Consider the following 22,132-nt stretch of genomic DNA (forward strand, 5'->3'; position numbering starts at 1 on the left):
TGCTATAAGAAAAGCTTTTTTCACACAGTGAGTGGTTAAGGTCTAGAATGCAGTTCCTGAGAGCGTGATGCAAGCAGATTCAATTGAAATATTCAGAAGGTAACCGGATTGTTCTTTGAAGAGGAAGAATGTGCAGTGTTACATGGAGAAGACAGGATGGCACTAAGTAAATTGCTCATTTGAACAGCCAGTGCAGACATGATGGGCCAAATGGCCTTGTTCTGTACTGTAACAATCCTGTGATTCTGAGTGGTTAGAATGGGGAACTCACCACAACAGGAAATGTGTATAAAGATTCTGCCTGAGCTGCTCGGCCTTCTGTCTATCACTACACCCAGAGTAGGTGAGGCGAATAGCACGGATGTATTTAAGATGAAACTAGATAAACACAGAAGGGAAAAGGGAAAAGAAAGATAGGCTGATGGAGTGAGATCAACTCGTGTGGAGCACAAATACCAGTGGCCTTATTCTTTGCTGTGCTGTCGGTGTAAGAATTAGAACTGAGTTTCATGGGGGCAGATCAATGCTTTAAAAAGAACTGTGTATCATTTCCTGGAATTGATAAATGAGAAAGAAAAAAATACGTAAGTAAATCAAATGATTCTAATACGAATACTTTTGAGGAAGTTTTTCAGGTTGGTGGGTTTAATTACATATAATTCCAGTAAAATTTGCTCACAACCAGCCTGTTGGCACTGCCACTAATTCATTTCCCAGGAGATGTCCCATTGCCTGCTGTGTTTTCACCAATTTTTCATGTGAAACTGAAATGACATGTACCAAGAATGAAACGGATGTTGCTGTAACAACCGGCCCACGCCCACAAGGACTAAGAAATGAGGAATATAAATATATATTTACATTTTTTTGGAAGGGCAAGGTCCAGACTAAAGATTGTAATTCCCATGCTTGAAATAAAAAGGTTGATCCTACTTTTGGGGACAGAACAGGAAGTGTCAGAATGTCACATTAAAAAGCGTCCGTAAATTGAGAGGATCCTTCCAGTTAGACACGTGATTTTTAAAAAAAGTCTCCTTGCCTTTTTTTCGATCAGAAAATGACTTTGCTGGAACTGTTCACGAGAAAGCGTTAATCAGGAGCAAAGTTGTGCACTTTTTCTTTCCAAAAGTACGAGAAAAATCCGAAGAGACGGAGAAGGAGGGGAATCCCCGGAGAGGAAATTCCCTTCAGGGAAACACTGCGATTGCGAAATGACATGGAGCGAACGGAATGGATACATTCAGTCACTGCCCCCTGAGGACTGCCTTTCATCGCCTCATACTCACTAACTGCCTCTTTGAGTAGCCTCTTCAGTTGGGGAATCAGAGTTTAGATACAGTCTCTTCTATTGATTCGCTTTTCAGTAGAGTTTTTCTTTAAGGATTGCTCTGAGGCTAATTTATTGGTACCTTGTGTTGTGGGTTATTGTTGCAATTCTACAATCCGATTTAAACAGCCTGGCTGGATCAAGATTGGCAACATTAGTCACTTTTTAATATATATTTTAAAAGCGTGCTGTGGGCATTTGGCAACACTGTAAAAAAATCGACATTTTTCACAATGTCTTCAATTTGATAATTTCACCCACTTATCCTTTAACTTTTAGTAGATTTTTTTTTAAAAAGCCTATTATAGAGAAGTGTGTTTGAGAGAGGGGCAGTGTTTGAGAGAGTTTACACAATGTCTGTGGATAGCGATGAGAATACCGAGCGGCTGGGGCTGAGTTTCACCCAGTTACAGGACCTGGTGGTTCGACTCCAGAAGGAGAACCGGGTGCTGAAAAACCGCCTCCGGAGCTGCAGCACCATCAGCACTTTCTACCACGAAGCCCGCCAGGAAGTGGGCCAGCTGAGCCGCCAGCTCGCCCTGAAGGACGGCCTGCTCCGGGAACTGCAAGCTCGCCTGGCCGCCTACGAGGGCAGCGCCGTCAGCCTGGGCCCGGAGGCCACCCTCAGCTTCGGCCCCTCCGGCTCACTGGTGGACTGTCTGCTCCAGGAGGTGGGCAAAGTCAAAAAGGAGCAGGCAGACTCGGCCAGGAATTGGCAAAAAGAGAACGACAAGCTGAAGGAGGTAAGGGCGGGGGGGTGAAATCCTGTTCAGACAAGGAATTTCTGTACGTTTATAAAGGGAGTTGGAATTAGAATGGGACAAAAGTCTGAGTGGAGAGAGAGAGTCAGCAGAGGCTGGATCTAAGCGTTCTGGCTTCATGGGCTCCAGTTCCGGAGTCAAAACAGTGACATTTCCTTCATTCAGACTATTGTAAACTCGAAGCCCTGTTTATGACACTCTGTGTCTATATGGAGGGGTCTCCTCTACCATTTTACATTCATTCATCCTCCGGACTCATTCTGAGGTCAAAGCACCACATAAAATATAGGACAAAAAAATTGATCCCTTAAGGGAAGGGAAGTAAGTGGTGGGGAGTCTCCTGTATGATTCCAGTGTATGACACCCCCACACACCCATACACTTGCCTTTCATGGTCCCCTGAAGTGAATAAATGCCAACCTTGCCAATGACGCCCACCTCCTGAGAAGGAAGAGGCATTAAGTATCTTTCTTTTAAGGTGCATTAAAAGAGTTGTTACATTTTTGTTCCTTATTTAAATGTCACCCAGATTAAAGTTTGAACAAAAGGACCACTTTTTAATTCAGTTTTCCCATTAAACCTGCATTTATATGGTGCCTTTCATCCCTTGTCCCAGATAACTTCACATCAAGGATGTACTTCTGAAGTGTCATCACTGTTGCACTGTACACAATGCAGTAATGCACCAATGACATTTGTGCACAGCAACTCCTATAAACAGCAATGCGGGTAAATGATTGACCAGGGAGAATTTCCTGCTCTTCTTCAAAACAGTGTAGTTAGATATTTTATGTGCACCTGAGGGGATAGACAGGGCCTTGGTTTAAGTCTGATCTGAAAGCTGGTGGCTGCAATAGTGCAGCACTCCCTGGATCCTGCAATGAGCCAGAGCTGACACTTCAATGGAAGCATGTGGCAGCTGGCCCCTATTGTTTGTGATTCACTGAGGCTTATAGATAGCATCAGCCATCATGCAGAATGAGGTTTATAATCCTTCGTTGATGTAAATAATTAATCACAGCACCACTTGCACAGAGTTGTAAATTACCAACAGGCTCAATCTGTTGCCTGAAGCCCTGGATGTCAGGGATCCTGGCAATCACATTTTCTTCAATTCCACGGTGGCATTCTGTTTCCCCTCCCCATTCAGTGGTGGCAACAAATAAACTAAAATGTACTGGGTGTATTTTCACACACAACACAAGGGGGGGTTAAAGCCCATTCCTCTTGTTGTTTTCAAATAATTCCAATGTTATTACTGAATTTTAACTCAAACCGAGTGACGTGTGTGAAATTTCCCTTTAAGTATAAAAAAACCAGCAGCATAGTTATTCTGTCTTTCCGCATCTGTGTTGTGTATGAATAACATTGGTGGGACTGGTAGGAACAAGTGTGTTATTGATGGTGTTAATGGGGAAAGGAGGCCATTCAGCCCAACTAAGCTGCGCACCACAAAAATTGTATTGACTTTGTTTTGTGTGTGTTGGAAACAACATCTCATGTAAGCTCAGAGATGACCCATTTAACTAGGAAGGGATTGTCGGCCTGCCTATCAATTCATGGAGAGAGATCAAATTGCCAGAGGGAAGCATGGAAACAAAAGTGGAAAGAATCAAAAACATTGTATTTAGAATTCATAGGACAGAAACAAATCTTTCAGTCTAACTGGACTGTGCTGTTTGTTGCTCCATACAAACCTTCTCCAACCTCTCTTCATCTCTCCCTATCAGCATGATGTATTCCTTTTGACCTCTTGTGTTTGTCTGGTGTCTCCTGAAATGCCCCAAATTACTTCCATCAATTATTCCTTAGGTAGGCAGTAAGTTCCACTTTCAAACTACTCTCTAGGTAAAGACTTGTATTTAAATAGCTCCTTACACAACCTTAAGATACCCCTAAGAACTTTGCATTCATTGTTGTTTGTGGAAACTTCCTGTACATAAATTAATTGCTGTTTTCCCACGTTACAACAATGGGATAATGCCAGATGATTTTTTAAAATGTGATGTTGATTGAGGGATGAACAGGGCATCACACACAAGACTAAATGATGACCTCCTACGCTATAACAATCGAACAAAGAACAAAAGAAAATTACAGCACAGGAACAGGCCCTTCAGCCTGTACCAACCATGCTGCCCAACTTAACTAACCCCCTAACCTTCCAGGGACCATATCCTTCTATTCCCGTCCTATTCATGTATTTGTCAAGACATCTCTTAAAAGTTATTATCGTATCTGCTTCCACTACCTCTCCTGGCAATGAGTTCCAGGCACCCACCACCCTCTGTGTAAAAAAAAAAAAATCTGCCACCTTTCTGTAAAAAAAAGTTTCTCCTGTTGGATTTATAAGTAACTATCTTACATTTTGGTCTCCCTCAAGTGGAGATATTGTCTTCGCATGTACCCCCAGATCTTGATTTGGTCGCCCCTCTTTTTCCAGTGAAAAGGGCCTCGGAGAATTGATGCTGAGACTGAGACACCTTCTTTGTGGAAGGATGGCAACATGAGAGACAGACATGAGCCACCTAGTAATCCACGCCAGGTGGGAGTGATGTCTGCTTTGTCAGGGGAATGATTTTGAGCAACAACATTACCTGAGAATGAATGATATTGAGGGTGATTTGATCCAATGAGTAATATCAGGTGAAGACACTTGTCTTCTGGTAAACATCCATTCATCATTATTTTTTAGAAGTCTAGTCATATTAACCTAGCTGACCATAAATACCACAAGACATCATCATTGCTCATTTCCTTATGTTACCACTCACAGCCAATGTCAGGTTTTCTCATTTGAAGAAAGAGCAAATTGTATTTATACATTTCATTATGTCAGGACATTCCAAAGCACTTTGAGATCCTTTTGAAGTATTGTCACTTGTCGGAAACATAGCGGCCAATTTGCACACAGCAAACTCCCATGATCTTCAATGAGATAATGACCAGATATTTTACTGCAGCAAAGTTGGTTAAGGAATAAATATCGTACAGGACACTGGGGAGAACTTCTTTGCTCTTCTTCGAAAAAGCGGTCCTGGAATCCTGCGAGGCTGCTTCACGGGACAATTGAGAGCCAGCCATGTTGCAACTTTATAATGTGATATAAAAACAGAAGACACTGGAAATACAGAGCCTTCACCTGATATTACTCATTGGATCAAATCACTCTCAATATCATTCATTCTCAATTAATGTTGTTGCTCAACATCATTCCCCTGACAAAGCAGACTACATCACTTCCACCTGGGGTGGGGTATAAGGTGGCTCATCCTTAGTTGTCTGTCTCTCATGTTGCCATCCTTCTGCTCAGAAGAAGTCTCACTCTCAGCCTTGCCGAGGTTGTCAATCCACTGAGGCCCTTTTCACTGGAAAAAGAGGGGTAACCAAATCTAGGTCTGGGTACATGCGAAAATGATATTTCTACTTGAGGGAGACCACATGTAAAATAGTTACTTATAAATTTCATCTCCAAACTGAGAACTGGGTAGTACACCAGGACATTGGTTAGTTAGTAAACTAGTAATCCAGAGGCCTGAACTATTGATTCAGAGTTCAAATTCCAGTATGGCAGCTGGGAAATTTTACTCCAGATTAATTTTAAGTGGATTTGATGCTAGTGGCCATGAAATAATTGGATTGTTGCTTTAAAACAATCTGGTTACAAATGTCCTTTAGGGACAATCCATTCTGGACTATACTTGAGTCCATATCAACATTTAGGCATCCAATTTTACTGGCCTCAAAATGTTCAAATAGGGCACTCAGTTGTATAGGGATGGGACAATAAATGCCTACATCCCCTAGAATGAACAACAGAAAGTAGTTATGAATTTCCTTGTCTAAAATTGGATTGTATCTACAGAAATTCTGGTTCATTCCAGTGTGACTGCCTTAAATGAACCCCCCCACCTCCCCTCCAAAAGATCTCCATTCCTACCCACGTGTAAATCAAACTGATCCATTAATACTTCTGCCAGACTTGGGTAAAGTAGTGGTGAAGATGGAGCACGTGGAAATATTATTCAGGAAAAGCACGAGCAAGTTGAACACTCTTAATTAAAAGTTGGCTAACTCAAATGATCTGAAAAACATTTTTTTCTCTAGCACCAGAAACCCACTTCTTTATCCAGTAAGTGGTTAGAATCTGGAACTGCCTTTCAAAGATGTGGCTGAGGTGAAATAGCATAAATGTACTTAAGGGGAAGCTGGATAAACATCATGAGGAAGAATAGAAGGATATGTTGATAGGGTTAGATTAAGTAAGGAAGTATAGTGTAGAGCATAAACACTGGCATGGACCAGTTAGACCAAGTGGCCTGTTTCTGTGCTGTTAGTTACATTTATATAACCTAATTCAAATGATTGGATAATTAACCTGTGTTCTTTGAGTTTAGCAGTCTGTATTGGATCAGCTTGGCCAATTGGTGTCCCTGTCACTTCTCAGCCAGAAGGTCATGGTTTCAAACTCCACTTATGAGCTTGAACAGATTTATTTCCGCTGGCACTCCACTGCAGTCCTGAGGGAGTGCTACATCTTTGGCAAAACCACCTTTTGGCAGGATGTTAAACTGAGGCTGTCATCAGGAAAATGCAGATTATCCCATGGTTCTGTTTTGAAAAAAAGTGTCCCTAGACATCCTGAGATATTTATCCCCCTGCCAACTGCTGTTTGTGAAAGCTTGCTGTGCATAAAATGGCTACCTTTTTTGCTATGAAGCAACAGGAGCTACATCTTAATTGATTGGCTAGGAGGTGCTTCAGTACATTTAAATGTAAGATTTGTTTTTTCCTTACTAGTTTAAGTGCCTCTTACTCAATACGTTATCCACAGTAAGTAGTCTCACAACACCAGGTTAAAGTCCAACAGGTTTATTTGGTAGCACGAGTTTTTGGAACTTTGCCTCTTCATCAGGTGAGTGACTCACCTGATGAAGAGGCAAAACTGCAAAAGCTCGTGATACCATATAAACCTGTTGGACTTTAATCTGGCGTTGTGATACTACTTACTGTGCCTCCTGCTCAGAAAGGACAGTAGGACTAGGGGGCACAGCCTCAAGATAAAGGGGGGGCGGTTTAGAACAGAGTTGAGGAAGATCTTCTTCACTCAAAGGGTGGTGAATCTCTGGAATTCTCTGCCCATTGAAGTGGTGGAGGCTGCCTCGCTAAATATTTTTAAGAAGCGGGTTGATGGGTTTTTGATAAGAGAGGGGATTAAGGGTTATGGGGAGAGGGCGGGAATGTGGAACTGAGCCACGACAGATCAGCCATGATCTTATTGAATGGCGGGGCAGGCTCGAAGGGCCAGATGGCCTACTCCTGCTCCTATTTCTTATGTTCTTATGTTCTTTTACCTCAATCCAAAGCCAGCAACTCCACATCATCAATACATTATCCAGCTGGGAACATTGCTCAAACTACCCACACGTTTTGAGAAAATGCCAACAGTAATGAAGTGGGTTTTTAGCCAGGAGTCATTTGATTACCATTGAAATCAGACAAGTGAAACTGCAGAAGATAATGATTTTAAAAATTATGACAGAGGGAAAAGGATTTATCGGAATAAACAAGCACATTGGGTGGAGAAGGAAACTAGACAGGAACGTGTATTTACAGAGCAGTGAGAAGTACAGGGAAGGGCTTGACATGCGATTAACAGCTCAGGGTTGCAACACTGAAGGCTGAGGTCAGCCTGGAGTTTTGGAAATTGCTGAATATGGCATCTGATCATAATGTTCTAACTAATTCATTCCTGGAATGTGGGTGTTGTTAGCAATGTTTATCACCCATCCCCAAAAGTTCTTGGGGAAAGTGGTGGCTTTTTAAACCACAGTAGGCAGAAAGGCAAGTTGTGAGAGGGATACAAACAGTTTACAAAGAGATATTAGTAAGTTAAGTAAGTGGGCAAAACATTAGTGACCTGATTGAGGTATTCAAGATCGAGGGGCATGGACAGGTTGGATGAAGAGTAGCTGCTTCCCTTAATTGAAGGGCCAATTATGAGGGGACACAAGTTAAAAGTGAGGGATAGGAGGGGATTTGAGGAAAAAAATTTTTCTTAACCCAGAGGATGGTGAAGGTCTGGAATGCACTGCCTGGGAGGATGGTGGAGGCGGGATGCCTCACATCCTTTTAAAAAGTACCTGGATGAGCACTTGGCGCATCATAACATTCAAGGCTGTGGGCCAAGTGCTAGCAAGTCAGATGAGATGGGCAGGTCAGGGCCTTTCATGCGTTGGTGCAGACTTGATGGGCCAAAGGGTGTCATCTGCACTGTTGTATTCTGTGATTTTGTGGGAAAATGTGAAGTTGTTCATTTTGGAAGGGAGAACAAAAGAATTATTATTTAAATGAGGGAAAAACTGCAGAAAGCTGCAACACAAAGGGACTTGGGGTACTTGTGCATAAAACACAAAGATAGTACACATGTGAAGCAGATACTTAAGAAGGCTAACGGAATGTTGGCCCTTATTTCAAGAGGGTTGGAGTATAAGAGTAGGAAAATCTTGCTGCAACTGTACAAGGTACTGGTGAGACCACAACTGAAGTACCAGAAGCAGTTTTGGTCCCCTTATTTAAGGAAAGATACTATTTCATTGAAGTCAGTCCAGGGAAGGTTCACGAGGATAATCACCGGTATGGAGGGATTGTCTTACGAAGAAAGGATAAATAGGTTGGTACTTTACTCAATGGGATATAGAAAAGTGAGAGTTGATCTCATTGAAACATAGAGGATTCTTAAGAGGCTTGACGGGGTAAATGCTGAGAGGATGTTCCCCCTCATAGGAGAGTCTAGGACCAGAGGTCAGAGTCTCAGAATAAAGGAATGCCACATGAAGATTAAGATGAGGCGGCATTTCTTCTCAGAGGGTTGAGGGTCTTTGGAACTCCTTGCCATTGGGAGCAGTGGGGACAGAGTCATTGGTTATATTTAAGGCTGAGATAGTGTTTTGATCAGTAAGGGAATCGAGGGTATGGGGAAAGGGCAGGAAGGTGGGTATGAGGAATGTCTGAGCAGCCATGATCCTGTTGAGTGGCAGAGCAGGTTCAAGTGGCCAAATGGCCTATTCCTGTTTATATTTCTTTTGGTCTTATGTGGTGTAGGTACGCCCATTGTGCTGTTAAGAAGGGAATTCAAGGTTTGTGATCAAGTAACAGTAGCAAAGGATGAAAAAAATAAAGAAATTGCATTATTTTAGTACCTTTCAGGACATCCTGTGTGGCCACTTAGAACATGGGAAGCGCAGCAGCCAATTTACACACAGCAAGCTGCAAAACAATTAGCAGACAATCAATATTTAATAATATTGTTTGAGAGATCCATATTGGCCATGGGAAAGATCCCTGCTTTCCTTTGAAACAGTGGAGCAATAGCATCCTCCTGAGAGGACAGATGTCTCATCTATACGACGTGCCTCAGACAGTGCAGCACTCCCTGAGTACTGCAGGGAATGTCAGCTTAGATGATGTGCTCAAGTCTCGGGAGTGGGAATTGAACCTGTGACCTTGTGAGACAAGGCAAGAGTGCTACCCTGTATGCCATTGTTAAATGAAACTAATTGGCTTGTTCTTCTTTACTCCTCCCCTCCCCCATTGAAGAATCTACAGATGGCTCAGCTGCAGTTGAAGGAGAAAGAACAAGAACTGGAACAAATAATGGGCAACCCACAGCATGAAAAGGATGGTGAGATTGCTAGGCTGCGCCATGCTTTGCAGGAGAAGGAGAGGTTCAATGCCACCCGGGAGCTATGGTGTCACTCGTTGGCGGCTGAGACAGAAAAGCTCCAGCAGCGCCTTGCCTGCACTGCAGAGATGTGCCAGCAGCTGTCACGCCAGTTAGAGGAGCAGCAGGCAAAGAATGGACATAGGATGGAGAAGGAACTGAGTGCCACAAAGCCAAATGTTAAGGTATTAATACATCCTTGATAAGTTCCAATCACCTAACGGGAGAAAGGTTCTACTGCTGAATGTCAAACTGGGGGAGGGGGAATCCGAGCTCTAGCCCAACTGAGAGACTCCCATTCAGATTGGGATTGAAATCCTAACAGGGTCCCTCAGCCTTTCACTGAACTTTAGCCATTAGCTCACCTGCATACACACTAGCAATCTCCTGATAATGGTAATGGTTAAGGAAAGACAAGACTCAACAGCTTCTGCCCTTGGAGAGTGAACCTGAAGAAATATCTCCCACTCCCCAATGGAGTGGGAAGCTTTAACACTGCTCCTTAATTTGTGCCTTTCCATTTCTTTCTCTTTCCTTGTCTCATTGCCATTCTCTCTATCCTCTCTCTTTGTCTTCTGTTTTTCTCATTTGTTCGCACTAGCGTGTGAATGTGAACCATTAACAATCCTCCTTAACACGCTCTCTTAATTGAGAACTTTGAGAATGGCAGGGTTTGTACAGGATTATTATATGTTGGCATTGGTGGAAGGCGACAGCTCTCTCCATTTGTTTACAGGATTGGAGCCTTGTTGAAGGGTGCTTTGGTCTGTGAAATAGAAACTATTGCTAGATTTCTGAACTTTTAGCTCCTATCTGTAACATTCACAATTCCCACATTCTAGCAGCCCCAGACACAAGTCAGACCCACAGATTGGGATGTTCAGTGGACATTATGTTCTGCAGTACTGGCATGTGCTGCCAGAGGAGGTGGTAGAAGTAATGTTTTTTTGACAAAAGCATGAGTAGGCAGGGAGTAGAAGGATATGGACTGCGTAGAAGCAAAAGGTGCTTAGTTCAGAAAGGTGTAATGTGTTGGTGCAGGCTTTGTGGGCCAAAGGGCCTGTGTTATACTGTTCTTTAACTGTGAATGTTTATAAACCAACTACACATCTCCTGGACTTTTTCAACTGTTTGAACTTGAGTAACTTTTTGAAGCTTTTTAAGAGTGAACTAGAGGCCAGCAGAAGATTCACCTTAAAACGTGTTTCCTGAGGGATAGGTTTGAAATTTCCCAGACACAGGCTGATGAGATTTATTTCCAGTGAGCTGCTGTCAGAGATTAACTCACAATGTTAAATTGTGGACTTTCCCATCCTTGATCTTATCTGAATTGATTAATGTTGGGACTTTCCATCAACAGGAAAAGAAGGTTACACAGTTATAAATGTAACTGGAGCACATGCGCTAGGTTATTGTTAACCTTCCTAATGACATGGTTTTGGTCATGTCTGCCTTCTGCTCGTTTTAACTAAATCTGTTTCTTCATGAGAACTTCATAAAATTTCTAAATTTAATTCTAACTATGTCGTATAAACCTCCAATAGATGTGAAAGAGAGGACGACACGATGGAGCCTACTGCTAAGTTTAGTTCAGAGATGTTAATGTGCGTTCAAGTAAACTGGGCCATACCAATTATATCCAGGGAAAATGACTAGTCCACTTAAAGTACTATCTCCAGTCTTGCCCATTCCAGTTGGATGTATTCCTGGAGGTTGCATGACATGACACCCATTGGCCCCACCCTACACTTCTGCCATTGGTTACTTAGCATGTCTATTTTCATGGTAACCTGTCTTTCCCCCAGTCAAAATGAATGGAGTCTTCATTACCCGATAGGATAATACACTCAACCAACTATTATGCCGAGCTGTTACACAAGAAAAAACGCTCAAATAATTTATAGTTTTTGAAAATACCATTTAATCCTCCTGCAATTGTGTCCATGACATTAATCTTTAATTCCTGGAGATTCCAGGACAATCCCAGAGTACTGACAACTTGAGCTCTCTCACTGATAAATCATTTACTATCAGCATTGACAGTGTTTCCATAGCAACATTAGCACTCGCCCAGGGTTCAGCATCTAATTCACTATGGTACGAAAGTCCAAACAAATGCCTTACGATGTATTCTTTCCCTTTCTGCATTAGATAGAATCATCAGAAACAAACCTGTACAAACTGCAAGAGGAGAATCAAACTCTGAAACAGAAAGTGGTTTATGTAAGTACATTCAACATTCTTCATCTCTCTGGGGTAAAGAAGGCCTTCCTTTTCCAGAATCCCACACGCCCTGAGTGGCACGGTAGCACAGTGGTTAGCACTGCTGCTTCACAGCTCCAGGGACCTGGGTTCGATTCCTGGCTCGGGTCACTGTCTGTGTGGAGTTTGCACATTCTCCTCATATCTGCGTGGGTTTCCTCCGGGTGCTCCAGTTTCATCCCACAGTGCAAAGGTGTGCGGGTTAGGTTGATTGGCCATGCTAAATTGCCCCTTAGTGTCCTGAAGTGTGTAGGTTAAAGGGAGTAGCAGGTAAAAAAAAAGTAGGGATATGGGGTTCGGGCCTGGGTGGGGATTGTGATCAGTGCAGACTTGATGGGCTGAATGGCCTCTTTCTGGAAAGTAGGGTTCTATGATTCTTCTATCTTCTCTGTCCTACAACCCTTTCCAGTTCTGGCCTCCCCAATTTCCGTTGCTTCACCCATTAGTGAATGTGCCTTTAGTTGCTTTGCTCTTAAACCCTCGTGCACAGCATCTTCCACAAACAGCAATGAGATAAATTGTCAGAAAATGTGTGATGTTGATTGGGGGAGGGGGAATGGAGAGAATTATTGGCCAGGAAATGATAGAATTGTGACAGTGCAGAGGATGGCCTTTAGTCAGTGGTGTCTGCAAATGAGCAATTCATCTAGTGCTGTTCCCCTGCCTTCTCCGCATAATCATATATACTCTCTTTTTGGGATAAGTCTAATTCCCTTCTGAATGCTTCAATTAAACCTGCCTCCATCACACACTCAGGCAGTGTATTCCAGACCCTAACCACTCTCTGCCTTTTTTAAAAAAAGCATTCCTTCATGTCGCTTTAAATTTGTTTGCCTTTTAAACATGTGCCCTCTTGTTCTTGATCCTTTTACAAGTGGGAACAGTTTCTCCCCATCTACTGTGTCCAGACCCCTCGATTTCAGACCTGCCCTCAGCCTTCTCTTCAAGATAAATAGCCCCAATGTCTCTGATCTATCTTTGTAACTGAAGTTCCTAATCCCTGGAACCATTCTCTCTCCAATGTCATAAGAACATAAGAAGTAGGAGCAGGAGTAGGCCATCTAGCCCTTCGAGCCTGCCCCGCCATTCAATAAGATCATGGCTGATCTGTTGTGGCTCAGTTCCACTTTCCCACCCTCTCCCCATAACCCTTAATCCCCTCTCTTATCAAGAACCCATCAACCCGCTTCTTAAAAATATTTAGCGAGGCAGCCTCCACCACTTCAACGGGCAGAGAATTCCAGAGATTCACCACCCTTTGAGTGAAGAAGTTCCTCCTCAACTCCATTCTAAACCGCCTCCCCTTTATCTTGAGGCTGTGCCCCCTAGTCCTACTGTCTTTTTTGAGCGGGAAGAGTCTCTCCACCTCTATCCTATCCATCCCATTCATCATCTTATACGTCTCAATGAGATCTCCCCTCATTCTTCTAAACTCTAACGAGTACAAGCCCAGTTTATTCAGCCTCTCCTCATAGCTCAATCCCCTCAACTCCGGTATCAGCCTAGTAAACCTCCTCTGCACTCCCTCCAGGGCTAAAATATCCTTGCGCAGGTGCGGCGCCCAAAACTGCACACAGTACTCCAGCTGCGGCCTCACCAATGCCCTATACAGCTGCAGCAAGACCTCCCTACTTTTATATTCAATCCCCCTCGCTATGAAGGCCAGCATCTCAACATATTTCCTGAAGTGAGACATTCAGAACCAGAGGCCAAACTAGTGTCTTATACAAGTTCAACGTCACATCCTTGATCATGTTCTCTGTGATATTGTTATTGAGCATTATTGGTTCTCTTTCAACCTGTCCTGCACATAATGATCTTTGCACGTGTACACCTAGGTCCCTTTGCTTGTGCACTTTATTTGTAGCATTTTATGCACTCTTTCCGTATTCTTCCTGCCAAATTGAATCATCTCCCACTTCTTTGCACTGAACCTCATCTGCCACTTGTCTGCTCATTCTACCAACTTGTCTATGTCCTTCTGAAGTTCTATACTATCCTCCTCCCTGTTCAATGCTTCTGAGTTTCGTATCATCTGGAAAAGCAACGTGCCTCTGGGAATTCCAATACAAATCTTCCTCCAATCCAAAAAGCATCCATTAACCACTGTGCTCTGCTCTCTGTCACTCAGCCAATTTCTTATCCATGTTGCTATTGTCCTTGTTATTCCTTGAGCAATAACTTTGCTCAGAAGTCTATGTGGCACTGCGTCCAATGCCTTTTGGAAGTCCGTGTGCACCACATCAACAGCATTACCTTCATTGACCCTCTTCAAACAATTTCAGCAAGTTAATCAAACATGATTTGTCCTTGAATCCATGCTGGATTTCCTTAATTAACTCTCATTTGTCAATGTGATTATTAATACTTTTCCAAATTATTGTTTGTACGAATTTCTCCACCATCGAAGTTACTAGGCTTATTTGCACTGTTTAAGATTCCCCTGTTGCTTGTCACCACTGCTGACTTTAAAGAAGGTTGGAAAATTATGAGCAGTGACTTTGTTAAATTTCCCACTCATTTCCCCATCTCATCTGGTCCTGGTGTTTTATCAACTTTTAATTATAGGCAGCCTATTCAATTCCATCTCATTTTTAAATCCACTATTGTATTAATGACCGTATCTTGCACTGCGGTTTGATTAGCATCTTTATCCTTAGTAAAGACAGATGCAAAGTATTAATTTAATACTTCAGCTTTGCCATCTGCCTCCATGTAAATTCCCTTTTTTGTCTTTAACAGTCCGACGATGACGCTTACTGTTTATATGCCTATTGCTTTTATGTTGCTGCCAGTCCCTTTGCTTCTCTCATTTCTTTTTCACTTCCCCTCAGCCTTCAGCCTGATTTTCCAGTGGATTATCCCTTGATATCTGTCATAAGCACATACTTTATCCTAATCTCTATTGGTTTTGTCGTTTAGAGAGCTCTGGACTTGTTTACCCTTTCCATTTTAGTGGGATATACATTGACAATGTCTGAACTCTCCCTTTAAAGTCAGCCCATTGTTCTGGTATTTTGCCAATCTTTCATTCCAATGCATTCAGCCCAGATCTATTCTTGCCAGGGAGAACATGCCTTTTTTTTGACATTGTTGCCATCGGATATTTTACGTCCACTGAGATGACCAGATGGTTCCTCAGTTTAAGCTCCAAATTGAAAGACAATATTTCCAGCATTTTAGCCCCCTCTCAGTACTGGAAATATAAACCTAGATTGTTCTGCCCAACTCCTAAAGAAGGACTTAAGCCCATGACCTTCTGACTAGAGAAACAAGCATTAAACATGAGTTAGAGGGCACTAGGAATCAGCCATAGTTCTATGGGACTAGAACTATATATTAGGCTAGAAAATGTAAGGAATGTTTGATTTGTCTTCCAAAATTTTATTCTTGCATTGTGGGCATTGCTGGCATTTGCCCACAATGCCCTCCTATCTGGAGGTGGGCTTTCTTTTGTTAGTGCAGGGAAGACAGGCCAATACCATACACACTAAGACTTTGTAAGAGCTAAGGCACATGCACTGTTTGATGGCTTGCTTTTTAATTCCCTTGCAGGTGGAAGACCTTAACACTAAATGGCAAAAATATGATGTCAGTCGAGAAGAGTACGTTAAAAACCTTCACCACCAGTTGAAGGATCTGAAGTCCAGGGTTGACCGGCTGACTGGACTTGGTCCCTCTCAGGCCAATGAGAATGTCCTGAGGCAGGAGATCCTGCGGCTGAACCGGCTGCTGGAAGAGAAGATGAAGGAATGTAACCGCCTGGGGAATGAGAGGGCGACGTTACAGCAGCTCCGTGACGACCTCCAAGTTGCCAAGGAAGCTGCAGCAAGTGCTAAAGAGAGAATGCAGATGCTGGAACAACAGGTACAGAGAGAAAAACACGTGTTTCAAATACCCCAAAGCATTTTACAACTTACACTTTTTAAAAGTGTAGTCACTGTTGTAGTGTAGGAAACGTGGCAGCCAGTTTGTGCACAGCAAGCACCCACAAGTAGACATGTGATATCAGCACCTCTTTGATTTCCTGCCAGCACTATGTACTGTTGTAGCATCTGTGTCAGTTTATTGATGACAGCGACATTGGGCAAGACCTTCCAACTTGTACATCATTCCCATTAATCCAGGAGTTCAGCTACACTTGCGAGGAGCTGCAAACTCCTGGATTGCTCGTCTTCTGCAGATAAACTTTGACACCAGATATATCTACAATCTGCCCAAAAAAATCTGACAGCTACAAGAATTTGCATTTGTTGTTAAGTTCTGCTTCCAGTAGACATTGCAGCACAGCTCACACTGTAATGTCATGATCTGTCTGAATGAATCCATGGATCAGGACATCATCCCTGTGACAAATGACTCCATCCAATCCTTCCAGGATTGATATTGTCCCTTGAGAGATTTCTGGCGTTGACATGATACTGAGAGGTAATTTGTTGAAACAAAACCTCCCAAATGGAGAATGAAGGCAGTGAGTAGCTTAGATTCTTTGAGGGGTAGTTGCCAAAAGCCACTATTTGCATCAGGAGGATAGAACCCTCCCAATTTTGTGAAGCTGTCACCCACAGAAGACCTAGGATTAACTTTGCATTTAATTGCTTTGTTTAGCTGGTGACATCTATTGGCACTTGCACCATCCCTGAGCTTGTTTGTTTTGTTCTGAAATAACACCCTGTTAAATAGTCAGTTTCCTGCTTTTCCAGTGTTGAGAGCAATGAGGAATTTTTCTGGGTGTAAACAGACAACACTGGCTTTGTTTCACAACAGAGTGCAGTGGTGTGTGGCCTTCAGCTTTCCCAGCCATGTGAACAGCTGTGGAAATTCAGCTCTGAAGTTTTTAATTAATCTTGGATTTTCAGTTCCTTTACTCTGCAAATCAGATTTAAGTCAGTACAGGTTTTCATGCCAAGAGTGAACAGCTTTGGTTCAATTTCACCTCAGGTTTCAGTGATTTTTTTTTCTTCCCCTACATTGCATTCAATTGGCCAATGATCCCAAGTTCTATACATCCTGGGAAGTATAGTTTTTTTTTGCATGATGGCTGAAGAGAAGTTTTCTCCAACATGGTCACATTAGAAAGAACTGAACCTGCTACACCCACGTTCTTGATTCTCTGTTCTAGCATATCAGCATTCCAGTAGTTTTTGCTCAGTTCCTGGATCTTTCCAAGGAAAGATATCGCAATGTCATTAATATCTTCAGTTTCACATCTACACAGATTGTTGATGAATGTATCAACACTGCCCTCTTTAAATTATTAAATTGACAATAGTATTCTTTTCAGATTGAAGTAGACATCAAGTGCTTTCATTACTTCATCAAATGTAGCTTTCTCTTTGTCCCTGGCCTAACTAGGATATCATCTGAGTAAGCATATAATAACATGTTGGTTCTACTCGCTCCTCTCCTACACCCTCAAGGCCCGTTAAGGTATAACATTTGATAAGCCCTCAGGACTGGTTCAGATCAGAGATTACCTTCCTTTCTTCTTCTTCTTTTACTCACTGCCACATATACTACTTTTAGTCTTGTTGTGCTAATGCAGAATATTTATGGTCTTGGGGTAAGGAAGAGTTAGCTTTAAGAAACAACTTACTGTAGCTTCTTCATTCCATGATCTTTACAGGAAAGAGCAAAATCATGAGATGTTGCACATTACTTTCTGTGATGTATACAGGCTCTCATTAACATATCACATGGGTGATACTACAGCCCCTCTTCCTCCCTCTTGATTCCCCTCTTTCCAATGTTGATGGACTTGCTGTGCACTGCTGGCATTCTGTTCGTTTTTCTATATTATTGTGGAACCCCTTGCCCGAGCTGTCATAACTCCTAATCAACGTTGCCTTGATGGTTCCAGGTTCTCGTTTACAAAGATGATTTTAAATCGGAGCGGGAGGACCGAGAACGGGCTCAAAGCAGGATTCAGGAACTGGAGGAAGATTTGGCTCGTCTGAGGCTTCAGTTGCCAAGGAAACAGGTAAAAACAAAAAGATGGATAGTGGAAAATACAGCACAACAGAGCAGTGTGTGCACAGCTGTACTCCGGGTATCAGCTATAGTTCAGTGGGTAGCACACTAACCTCTGAGTTAGATGTTTGTTGGTTCAAGTCCCGCTCTACAGAATTGAGCTCCAAATCTAGGCTGACCCTTGCAGTGCTGCACCATCAGAAGTGATGTTTAAGTTTATTTATTAATGTCACAAGTAAGGCTTACATTAACACTGCAATGAAGTTACTGTGAAAATCCCCTAGTTGCTACGCTCCGGTGCCTGTTCGGATCAATGCCCCTAACCAGCCCATCTTTCAGACAGAGAGGAAACTGGAAGAAACCCACATAGACAGTGATCCAAGCTGGGAATTGAACCCATGTCCCTGGTGCTGTGAGGCAGCAGTGCTAACCACTGTGCCACCATACTGCCCATATTTCATGAAATTCATTTTTCCAATGAAGTCCTCCCTGGTGGAAATAAAAGATCTTGTGGCATAGATTCAAGAAGGAACAGGGCATTTCTCTCTGACCTGGCCACTATTTATCCCTCACCCAACATCACAAAAACAGATTATTTTTATATTTCATTGTTTTTGTGAGTTTCCTTCATGCAAATAGGCTGCTGTAAAGTGGTTTGTATGTCCTGTGTTTGTGGTATATAAATGCAAGACTTTCTTTAAATGATGTCATCCACTTCCAAAGATAATTTTAAAAATTCTGTTTGAGATCTTGCTGTGCCTTCAAATTTGACTATCAACAAATTCAATTTCTTTGAGGTTTGATTAAAAAAAATTGCATTGACATAGCATATTTCACGATCTGGAACATCTCAATTTGCTTTACTGCCAACAGAGTCAAGTTATTGGGATGAGAAAGTTGTCCCATGAAGAAAGACTAAGCAGTCTCGGACTAGATTCCCTGGAGTTTAGAAGAATAAGAGCAAATGTAGTTGAAATCTCGATTCCTGGGATGGCTGGAATGAGGAGAGATTGACTAGTTTAGGATTGTATGCACTGGAGTTTAGAAGAAAAAGGGGGATCTCGTAGAGACTTATAAAATTCTAACAGGACTAGACACAGTATAGGCAGGGAGTATGTCCCCGATAGTTGGGGTGTCCAGAACCAGGGGTCAGTTTGAGGATTCGTGATAGATTGTTTAGGACAGAGATGAGAAAGTTCTTCACTGAGTGGATTGTCTGTGGAGCTTGCTACCACAGAAAGTAATTCACGCCAAAATATTAAATGTTTTCATATCTAGTTGATATCGCACTCGAGCCGAAGGGGATTAAAGAAAATGGAGGGAAAGGAGGGATCAGTCTGTTAATGGTGTGGCAGCTCAGAGAGCCAAATGGCCTCCTCCTGTCCCTATTTTCTATGTTTCTGCAAAACATAAAATTCTTAATACAGAGAGATACTGAGACAATGTTTCCCACAATTGGAGAATCTAAAGAGCAGGATCATTAGCTCAAAATAAAGGGTTGGCCCTTTAGGACTGAGATGAAGAGAGGTTTGTGAATCTTTGGCATTCTCTAACTGAGAGATGTGTGGATGCTCCATTTGTTGCATGTATTCAAAAACTAATCCACAGATTTTTGAGAATGAAAGGATATGGAATGGTGCAGGGAATTGAGTTGAGGCAGCTCAGCCATGACTCCATTGAATGGCATAACAGGCTGAATAGCCGACTGTTGTTCCATTTCTTATTTATGTGTCACTGCTGTAATATAAATGTTTTGCATCATAAAAATCACCAAGCAAGCGTGATAATCCATTATCAGCATTTATCATATATGTTTCTTTAAAAATGGATACCCAAAAATAAGTATTTGTTGGACATTTGTGTCTAGGTAATGAATAGAAACAGTGAAGTCAGTCATCCCCTGTGACGAGTGTTTGTAAATACACAGTATTTGAAAAAAAGACTGCATTGGGATACCTTGTATAATCTTTCAAATGAAACTTGTACATCTGATGTGCTCAGTGATGTTTTACAAGATGTGAACTTTAAATTTAAACGAGACTAAATTACTTTGCAGGAACACCGAGAATCAGCTTCCTTTCATCCTGGCAGGATGAACTACTACCTGGCAACTGACATGCCTGCAGCATTGCTCGGTAATGGCACAGATCCACCAGCAGAAACCTCCCGTCCGTTATTGCCCAGTGGAAGCCCCGGAGCAGAGGCCAGGCAGCAAGGACTTCTGCAGTGTCCCAAATGCCTGAGGCTGTTTAATGATGAAGTCAGCGATGAATGCCTCCGACACATCTCTGAGTGCTGCCAATGAACAAGAGCAAACGCTCCGATCAAACCATCAGTCGCCGCAGCAAACCTTGTGACAAACATGACTCCATCACAAGACTCTCCATGGCCCCAGAGAAACTGGCACATGTCCCGGATTGATTAAAGCATTGTGCTGGAGAGGGGCAAGAACTACATTAAAACAAAACTGTTCTCAGGTACAAAAGAGTTTATCTAGGTTGGCATATTACTGCAATAGTGAGGTGGCACAGTGGTTAGTACTGCTGCCTCACAATGCCAGGGACATGGATTCAATTCCAGCCTCAGGTGACTGTCTCCCATATCCTGAGTGGGCTTCCTCCAGGTGCTCCAGTTTCCTCCCAGAGGCCAAAGAGATCAGGTGGATTGGCTATGCTAAATTGTCCCTTAGTTTGGGATTAGCAGGGTAGATATGTGGGGTTTTGGGGATATATAGAGCCTGGGTGGGATTGTTGTTGTTGCAGGCTTGATAGGCCAAATGGCCTCCTCCTGCACTAGGTGTCAACTTTTAGGTGCGATGTTAACCCACGGCCTGGTCGGTGCATATAAAAGATCCAAATGCCGGTAGTTTGAAAAAGAGCAGGGGGATTCTTCCCAGGGTCCTGGTCGATTATTTACCCCTGGCCCAACATCACTGGAAAGAGTTTCTGCTTGTTTTCACATTGCTCTACGTGAAAGCTTTGTGTGCAAATTGACTGCTGCATTTCTTAATTTAGAGGAGTGACTACACTTCAAATGTACTTCATTGGCTGTAAGACATTTAGAACATTCTGAGATTGTGAAAAATGTTAGAAGTTGGCTTAGGCAAAAGAAACACCAGGCAACTATCTTCATCATCTGTAGTTAGAGCCCAGAGCACACAGTAGCTCCCAACATGAATGCTATGTGTACCACTCCCTGACCATATGTGGGCAGCACAGTGACATAGTGGCTAGAACTGCTGCCTCACAGCACCAGGGACCTGTGTTCAATACCCAGCTTGGGTCACTGTCTGCATGTTCTCCCAGTGTTTGTGTGGGTTTCCTCCTACAGTCCAAAGATATGTGGGTTAGGTGGATTGGCTATGCTAATTCACCTCTTAGGGGGACTAGCTGGGGCAAATCTGGATAGGATTGTGGTCAGTGCAGAATTGATGGGCCAAATGGCATCCTTCTGCATGCCAGGATTCTAGAATAGGCTGATCAGGTCTGAATTATATCACCATAATTCCAAACTTGGAACTGGATAGGAGGAGGGGAGGAGGGGTGCAGAGAGACAGGAGAATGGAGTGGGAGGGGTAAGAGACTGAAAAGTAGAAGAGAAATTGAAAGACTGCCATACAAACAGAATTATTGAAATGATTTTTGAGTTGTATCTTGGTAGTGTATGACAGGTTAAAGGATGATAGGAGCCAGAATGGGTTCAACATTAACACTGGATGATATTCTTTTATTTTACTTCCATCTCCCCTTGTTTGCTGGGTATATTGTGCGATCTGAGAAATTGTTGAGAAGATCAAGGTCCAGCAAGGTTGCTTTCTACCATATTGGTAGTCACATGATAATGGAGTGGTTGATTAATCTCAATCAGTATTTTAGATCAGACCAAGTGGTGGCAAGCTTTGGGAACAGTAGATCCAAAGATACCTTTTCTCCCAAGTCTGTTATACTCACCAAATGTCATGTCTGTAATTACTCAATTAATTTTGGAATCCAGTATGAAACAAGCACTGCCTATTGTTTCTGATATCTGGGTCACTGCGCAAACAGTAGCTTCCTTTCACTGATGGGATCAAGTAGTAAATACTGTTGA

General features: G+C 42.6%; 1 protein-coding gene across 1 annotated transcript; it reads left to right on the forward strand.

The window, feature by feature from the left end:
* The first annotated feature begins 1,262 nt into the window (after positions 1–1,262).
* tnip2 (TNFAIP3 interacting protein 2) lies at positions 1,263–21,457 on the forward strand. Its single transcript, XM_080182524.1, has 6 exons — positions 1,263–2,070; positions 9,688–9,996; positions 11,963–12,034; positions 15,629–15,940; positions 17,934–18,053; positions 20,100–21,457. Exons 1-6 carry the CDS (start codon positions 1,681–1,683, stop codon positions 20,346–20,348), a joined length of 1,452 nt encoding a protein of 483 aa, XP_080038650.1. The 5' UTR covers positions 1,263–1,680; the 3' UTR covers positions 20,349–21,457.
* Positions 21,458–22,132: the final 675 nt, after the last annotated feature.

The sequence above is a fragment of the Carcharhinus amblyrhynchos genome, unplaced genomic scaffold (assembly GCF_965287045.1).
Source record: "Carcharhinus amblyrhynchos unplaced genomic scaffold, sCarAmb.v2.hapA scaffold_61, whole genome shotgun sequence".
NCBI lineage: Eukaryota > Metazoa > Chordata > Chondrichthyes > Carcharhiniformes > Carcharhinidae > Carcharhinus > Carcharhinus amblyrhynchos.